This window comes from Sinocyclocheilus anshuiensis, unplaced genomic scaffold, assembly GCF_001515605.1.
Source record: "Sinocyclocheilus anshuiensis isolate Anshui unplaced genomic scaffold, SAMN03320099.WGS_v1.1 scaffold701, whole genome shotgun sequence".
Lineage (NCBI taxonomy): Eukaryota > Metazoa > Chordata > Actinopteri > Cypriniformes > Cyprinidae > Sinocyclocheilus > Sinocyclocheilus anshuiensis.
In genome coordinates this window covers 870,889-879,154 of record NW_015539895.1, presented here as the reverse complement: position 1 = coordinate 879,154, position 8,266 = coordinate 870,889, and the positions used below count along the sequence as shown (strand labels likewise).

The window sequence follows — 8,266 nt, the reverse complement described above, 5'->3', positions numbered from 1 at the left end:
AGATTTCTTTTAATGTTTTTGAAAGAAGTCTGTTATGCTCACCAAGACTGCATTTATTTGATCAAAAATGCAGTAATAATAAAAATAATAAAACTGCAAAATTGTAATATTGTGAAATATTTCCTGTGATGTTGTCAAAGCTGCATCCTTGCTGAATAAAAGTAATATTAATTGTATAAATAAACTATTAATTTCACACACACATTATATATATATATATATATATATATATAATTAATGGGGTAATTTAAGTAAATAATAAATGGGGTCATTTAAATTACATTTTTAATGAATCAATTTAATGAAATCTATATCACATCCCATTAATTTATGTAAAATATCTACTTTTATACATTAAAATTGCTATAATTTAACTGTTATGTTTCATTTAAAAATAAAATGAGGTATTACTTTGTTTAATGTGTTTTGTTAACTGTTATGTAGCCCGTGGTTATGATAATTGTTTTTCAGCGATTACATCTCAGAGCAGGAGTTTTATTGTTTTCACAGAGCGCCTGAGCTATGATGAAGAAATATCTATTCTCTTAGCATCAAATGATTTAACGTACCCATATTGGGAAACAGAAAATGGCATTAGTTCAAAAACATAATATAGGTTATTAAATTGGCAAATGCCTGTGGTGGCAGAAACAAGTTTATCTTTATAAAGCTGAAGTGATAAAGGATTAGCTGAAACACCAAAGAGAGTCATGTCTCCTCCAAAAAGAGCTTTTAGATGTTTTGAACATCTGCGCTATAAAGCTGCACTATGAAAAGGCATATAGATATAATTGCTTTCCCTTCCCTTCCCTTCTTTTTTTCCCCCTCGACCATGGAAAATGAATATGCTAACAAGGCTGTAATTTAGCAGAAGGCACTTTCTTGAAGACATCAGCTGTTTTCTGTAAAACACAATTGGAATGTGTAATTTGGAGTCTGAAAAACTTGCAAATTATGGTCTAATTGTCCCTGTTCAATAATTGCTGATATCCCAGAAGGCCGCACGCATCCTGTTGGCAAATCCACGTAATCAGTAAGTAAGAAAAGCGGAGAAGGCCCGCATTTAGACTAACTCGCATTAGAGCCCCTAAAGCACAGCCTGGCATTGTTTAAAGAAATCATAGAAATGAGCTGTCCGTTCGGTCTCCTGGTGGGAAAAGTCAATGCATTTAGAGGAATAGCGCTGCTGGAGCACACATTTTCCAAAATAATGAGCATCTAGTCAATAATGCAGATATATCCCAGCCATCTGAGATTTATTAACCTGTATCTCAGGGCCCAGATCTAATTTAGCCATATGTTAGAGTCTCTGGTGTTCATTAACAAACATAGAGTTCACCAGTCTCATAAATCAGGGTTTTTTTCAGTCTCGATGGGCGGCAGGAGAAGCTTAGAATAACGGATCATAGAAAGGAACAAACCGATAGTCACAAGTAAGAGTTTAAGCTTAAATTTGTAGTGCGTTTCCGGCAGGCACTGCTAGAAAAACAAACAAAAACACATTTTCAGTGTCCTTCAAATGGCAATTAAAAACCCCAGTTCTTGCATTTCGGGTGACTCATCCAATCAGCGTGTTTTCCTTTGCTTAATACTTTAGGAATAATTCACCAGGTGCTATATCCTGAGGGTCACCTTTTCAATCTTAGCTCCAGAAGAGCGAAGGCAGCCCTGGTTTGATCACTGCACCGCATACTCATTAAAACTAACCCCTGTAAACACAGATAACGCAGGTCAAACAAAATACTTGGCCGCGCATTGAAATATGAAGACAGAGCTACTGTGTAGTGAATAACAATGTCTATACTAATTTGCAGTGGATTAACTTCTTAATCGCCAGGAGTGGAAGAATATGTAAATTGGCTCATTTCTCTGCCCTCTGATTGGCTCTTTATCTGGTCCAGAAACAACATGCATGCATAACAAGGCTTTGAGGAGCAGATATGCCAGGTTGTTTTCAAACGAAGCCTGCTCAAACTTTGAGGGAGAACAGGGTGAGATCTCAGGATATAAGACACTAGAAAAGTATTAATTAAGCTCACATTTACACTAAACACCCTGCAACATTTTCATCAAGTCAGCCCCGAACGAGAATAATGAACAGATGTTTTGCTTCGGGTTTTTTTTTTTTTGGTGCAAGTACTGTAAAACATTGATCTCTGGTCTGTTTGATTTTTTTTTTCCTGTGATGTTTTTTTTTTTGGCCTTTTTGATCAATATGCCTAAATTAAACTACTAAAAAATTGAAGGGTTGTTTGTGCAAGTGTATTGAACTTGAAAAAACAAGCAAATTCTTCTTGGTACCGATTTGCAAAGTTTGTATATACAAGCGGATATTGCCGTAAGTGCTGGCATCCCATAATCACACAATTAGAATGAACAGAGCATCTAGTGAGGTCTTGCACAAGTGGCCCTTCAACTTTCAAACAGTGATGTCTTCCTCTTTGCCCTGTGCAGCATGACTGCAAGAGCCATGTAATCTCCTCTCTGACTTCATTTGATTGTCATTTTCCAAACACACTGAAATCATCACCATACGTAGTTGTTTCAGCCCGTGGTGTCGTATATGACTGTATGGCATTTGTGTTTGCATAGAAAAGAAGCGATTTTCAACTTGGCAGCGCGATCTGACCATCTCTCCATGTTTCCACAGTTACGGACGAGTTTATGCTGCCGACCCCTACAACCACGCACTTGCTCCAGCAGCCACATACAGCGTTGGTGCCATGGTGAGCATGAATTTCCATCTCTACCTGCCTCGATTCTTCTTTCTTTTTTCCTCTTTCCTCATGACCCCTTTATTTATCCCTTCCCTGCTCTTTTCTCAGTGCACGCTTGTCATGTACGCTCATTCTTTTCCCTTTTCTTCCCACCTTTTCCTCTTGCATGGATTTTAGCACTGCTGACATCTCCTCATTTAAACTTAATTGAATTTGTCTCTTGTGCTAACGGCAGCTGAAATGCCACATTAATCCTCCCAGTAAACGTGATAAATGTCTTAATTTCTTGGCAGTGTAGTGCATGTTAGTTATTATATTTCTAATTTTGTGAATATCACCTAGCCGAACGCTCCCCTTAATGGAATAATTAGTCATTTTGATAATTAAATCCATCACCTAAGTGGTGCTGTAGCAACAGCTAAAAGAGAGAGGGAGCAGAGGAGAGACGGTGTGATGAAAGAGTGCGAGGAAGACTGATAAGAGTCTCCAGGCACCCACTGCGATGTGCGACTTGTTTGTACGTGGACTGCTTTTGATCCCAAAACGTCCACGTTGCATACAAAACGTACACTGCGAAGATCAATTTCTTAATCTGTATTTTTGTCTGATTTTCCAGAAAAAATGCTTAAAACGTTTGTGTATGTTAATAAGACTTATTTATTTATATTATTTTATTTTCAAATTTAATTATTTGAACGTTTTAAGTTTCTTGTTTTAAGAACAAATCTCAAAAGGTGTGGTTACATTTACCATTGCTCTGCATATTTTTGCTGGCGAAATACAGTTGTTTCAGTAAGAATCCACACAATCTGCAATTTGGCATGAGGGCAAAAGACTCTCCGCATAGACTAACAGAAAGCTGCTTGGTTTGAAAGTGACTTCTGTATGAGCTGTGTTTCATACATCTACACTATTAACAATAGACAATTGAGTTTTTTTGTGCACCTTATTTTTTACTTCAATATATTTTCTCAGTTACATCGTATACATGTTTTCTTTTGTCAATTTATTGTTTTATGGATTTTTGCTGGAAAATAAGACAAAAATAGGTTAAGAAAATGCTTTTTGCGGCATATGAAACTCTGCATTCGTTGCTCATTTTTTGATTTGCTCTGTTAACTCTATTTCTTTCACCCCTTTTACATTTTTAAGTAGCTAAATGCATCTCTTCTGGCATGACGTGTGTCGGTGTGCTTGCTGCATGATGGAACGTGATTGGTTTAGTCCGGGGGGTATGTACGGCAAATAACCTTAATGCTAGCGGAGGTCTCCTCTAAACTGTGTCATTTAAACGTGTCCAAACCCGTGGCTTCTCTTCCAGAATGCTTTCGCTCCCTTGACTGATGCCAAGACCAGAAGCCACGCCGACGATGTGGGTCTCGTTCTTTCTTCTTTGCAGGCTAGTATATACCGAGGTGGATACAGTCGTTTCGCGCCATACTAAAAAAAACACTTTCAAATAAGAGAGAGAAGACAAAAACGGATATTTTTCATCTTATACCTCAAATATTTTGTGCTGTGTATTTTAATATTGTGGGTTTTTAATTTCTAACGATTGCATAGATTGTTGGCTGTAGAGGTTTCTGTGGTGATCTAGAGAGCTGCTCGATTTTAAAAAGATGGAAAAATAATAATAATAATAAGATTCAAATTGTTAGGGCTTTATCATGTAAATGAGTTGTGTATGATAAATATTCAAGTCACTTTGGAGTTATCATATTCTGTAAGAGTGTAAGTGACTAGAGTCATCCAGTGGTTTCTGCTTCCATTTGACATCGCCTTTTGTCTTTCTTTTGGTTTCTTTTGTTTCTGGGTTCTGTGCCGTAGAGGAGGCGTGTGCAGGGGGTTGTGGGTAGGAGTAGATACGGGCGTGGTGGGCGAAGGACCGGGGGCTGGCAGTAAAGTCGGTGTAATCCCCCGAGTGCAGTAAAGACACAGAGCCGGTCAAAGAGACCACTGAGGTATCGATTATTTAAGCTGTCTTATATCAGTCATTACTCAAAGCCAAAGGTTATGTTCCTGGGGTGTTCAGTGTGTATATTCAGACTATACATAGCAGCTCGTAGAAACTCCCCTAAAAATTCACCATGACAGTATTTTACTGTTTAACTATTATCTAGTCCTTAAGTCAGACCCAGATGTTCTTTTTATATTACAGTACTTCCAGTACTTCGATTGATATAAATGCTGACTTTTATAATACGGGAGAGTCGAAACACGAAAGAAAAAAAAAAAAAAAAGACGGCGCCAATAGCGCTGGTTATATATTTAGTTTTTCTTTTATCTTCATTTGTTTTTTTTGTTTTGTTTTTTGCTTTTTTTTCTCAGAAGTTAAGAAACTCATTATTTGTACAAGACGAGAGTGGGAAAAAATAAACTAACGGTGTATTAAATTTGATCTGTGCAGTGAAAATGTTCTCTTATACAAAAAAACACAACTGTATAATGTTTTAGATTTAGTGTGGTAGACCAACTGTTAGAGAAAGGTGTCTCATTTTTATGGAATCATACACAGATTTATATCAACACTTTACAAGTAATGCAATCATTATGTAGATATAATCATAGTATTTTTGTCAACTGTACAATTTTGCACACACATCCTGCAATTTTTTCCATCACTACTACTACTACTTCTCAATTGTGGGACGTTCTGTTGTCTGTTTTCTTTTGGTTCTCCGCTTCTTTTGAGTGTTTCGTTTTTATATCATTTTTAATGTGACATCCTTTGTACTATTATTTTCTAGAACACAGCCTTTACACTTTGAAACTGTTTGATTATCGAGAAACTGAGAAATATATGACTTGTGAAAAAGATATCTATATGTAAATAGGAATAATGATATTGAACTATGTCATTTACAAGTGCTACACAAACAAGCTGTCGAGGTGTTCTTGAAGAGTCGCAGCTTGACTGTGCATATGCGAAGACTTCCCTTCATGTTGTTTACAAGTATACCTAATTAGAGGTGTTTGTCACATATCTCATTTTTCTTTCTTTTGTATTTATAAAAGTTTAAATTGCATAAAATACAAACAAAAGAGCAGCTCCAATTTATCCGGCTGCAAATATCCTCTTGTGTACTGTGTGCGTCACATCACACAACTTGGCAAAAATATCTTACCCACTGCTGTGATTCTGCTCTTTCTGCTTTAAGTATGTGTTGTGGACAGGCTTTCTCCTTGTCATTGTATGTGCATGCACTATGATCTGCATAACAATAACCATCAATAAAGTTTCTCAAGATAACAGGAACTTGTCTCGGAATTTCTTTGCACGATGCCGGCTGGCGGATCTTATATTCATTCAGATGATGGAGTGCGTTTGTCCTCTGATATGATTTCATTGACTAAAATTGCATTGAAAAGCTCAAGGCGAAGAGGAAATGATCATCTCCGAGGAGGTTAAGTGGAATTGATGCTGCCAGGTCTGAGGTGGTCATCTGTACGGCTTTAAGAAGACTCTGTATTCAGAATGAAGGAGCGAGATCGGATTCTTGCGGTCTGATTAGGTTATCCCACACACTTTCAGGGTTATGAAACCTCTCCGGTCTGCAGATATTTCCAAAAAGGAAGCCACAATACGGGCTTATTTTAGGGTGCAGTTAAAGTTTGAATGGAAAAAAAATTGGAGCACACTCACAAATAGCGGTAGATCATTAGCATAACAGTCCAGCAAATGACAATATTCTGAACGTGCTATGAAGAACATTACTTTGGAGAATGATGGGACCCTCTCATCATCAAACCTGAACCTGTCTGCCCTGCATAACTGTAAGTAGCAGATATTCATTATCTTTCTCTCATTTCGCTAAGGTATGACGGAATTTCATAAATTATGTATACTACAGATAGTTCTAATTGAAGAAAAGAAGAATTTCCCCACATTCTAGTATACCTAATTAGAGGTGTTTGTCACATATCTCATTTTTCTTTCTTTTGTATTTATAAAAGTTTAAATTGCATAAAATACAAACAAAAGAGCAGCTCCAATTTATCCGGCTGCAAATATCCTCTTGTGTACTGTGTGCGTCACATCACACAACTTGGCAAAAATATCTTACCCACTGCTGTGATTCTGCTCTTTCTGCTTTAAGTATGTGTTGTGGACAGGCTTTCTCCTTGTCATTGTATGTGCATGCACTATGATCTGCATAACAATAACCATCAATAAAGTTTCTCAAGATAACAGGAACTTGTCTCGGAATTTCTTTGCACGATGCCGGCTGGCGGATCTTATATTCATTCAGATGATGGAGTGCGTTTGTCCTCTGATATGATTTCATTGACTAAAATTGCATTGAAAAGCTCAAGGCGAAGAGGAAATGATCATCTCCGAGGAGGTTAAGTGGAATTGATGCTGCCAGGTCTGAGGTGGTCATCTGTACGGCTTTAAGAAGACTCTGTATTCAGAATGAAGGAGCGAGATCGGATTCTTGCGGTCTGATTAGGTTATCCCACACACTTTCAGGGTTATGAAACCTCTCCGGTCTGCAGATATTTCCAAAAAGGAAGCCACAATACGGGCTTATTTTAGGGTGCAGTTAAAGTTTGAATGGAAAAAAAATTGGAGCACACTCACAAATAGCGGTAGATCATTAGCATAACAGTCCAGCAAATGACAATATTCTGAACGTGCTATGAAGAACATTACTTTGGAGAATGATGGGACCCTCTCATCATCAAACCTGAACCTGTCTGCCCTGCATAACTGTAAGTAGCAGATATTCATTATCTTTCTCTCATTTCGCTAAGGTATGACGGAATTTCATAAATTATGTATACTACAGATAGTTCTAATTGAAGAAAAGAAGAATTACCCCACATTCTCGATTTGATCAGTGTAATTGGAAAAACTTAGCCAGAGGTTCCTTGGAAAGATAAGCAATATAAATGTTTAAATGTGATGAAGGAGTCACATTATGCTAGGTAATTACAACACCTCTTCACAGAAATGGGTGATCAATAATTAACGTATCTTGGGTCACAAGTCGGGGACATAATTTAAAATTGGTTATTAATTCTATTATGAAAAATGTACATTCTCTTCAGAAGAAATTATGAATTATGTTGCTGAGTCCACAGGGAGAGGTAAAGGAGGTCTGATGGTTTTAATTCAGTCTCTCTCTCTCACTCGTGGTTCGGTCCCTCTTCCCACTGGCTCTATGAGAGCTGTCAGTAATGTGATGATTTATGTTTCTGAATTAAATTGTGTATTAAATGAAGTAATTTGGGTCTCTTTGCTCAGTTTGATTGGCTGAATGAGACTGGATTGATTATCATGCAGATTGCAGGGAGTGGACGCTGGCTTTCTCGCAATCGGTCAGCCGTTGCTCTCTCATAACACTGCAGACTTGCAAATCACAGTTGTCATTAGGATTCAGACGCATTGGATTCTATGTGGGATTGTTCAGAAATTCAGACGTCTTGAATCAAGGGAGAAAAATTCACCAAATAAGAATTCCCCAATAATAAGAGCTGTTTTAAACTGAATATCCACCCTAATATTAAGGCCTGTTCACACCAAGAAAGATGACTAGCGTCCTCAC

At 37.4% G+C, this 8,266-nt stretch overlaps 1 protein-coding gene and 1 long non-coding RNA gene across 6 annotated transcripts in view; one reads left to right on the top strand and one right to left on the bottom strand.

Moving 5' to 3' along the window:
- The window catches only part of LOC107685930 (RNA binding protein fox-1 homolog 1-like), a 171,668-nt gene extending 167,501 nt beyond the window's left edge, over nt 1-4,167 (top strand). For 4 of the 5 annotated variants that reach the window (XM_016482691.1, XM_016482692.1, XM_016482689.1 and 1 more), the window contains 2 exons: nt 2,651-2,726; nt 4,039-4,167. In XM_016482691.1, coding sequence (XP_016338177.1) covers nt 2,651-2,726; nt 4,039-4,161 — 199 coding nt within the window. In that variant the 3' untranslated portion in view covers nt 4,162-4,167. The remainder of the gene's footprint in view (nt 1-2,650; nt 2,727-4,038) is intronic. The other variant, XM_016482690.1, reaches the window with a different exon arrangement.
- An 821-nt stretch (nt 4,168-4,988) lies between these two features.
- LOC107685929 (uncharacterized) lies at nt 4,989-6,682 on the bottom strand. Its single transcript, XR_001634007.1, has 2 exons — nt 6,616-6,682; nt 4,989-5,676 (listed from the first exon to the last, which is right to left on the bottom strand). It is a non-coding gene; the product is annotated as an uncharacterized LOC107685929 (long non-coding RNA).
- Between the last annotated feature and the right edge of the window lie 1,584 nt (nt 6,683-8,266).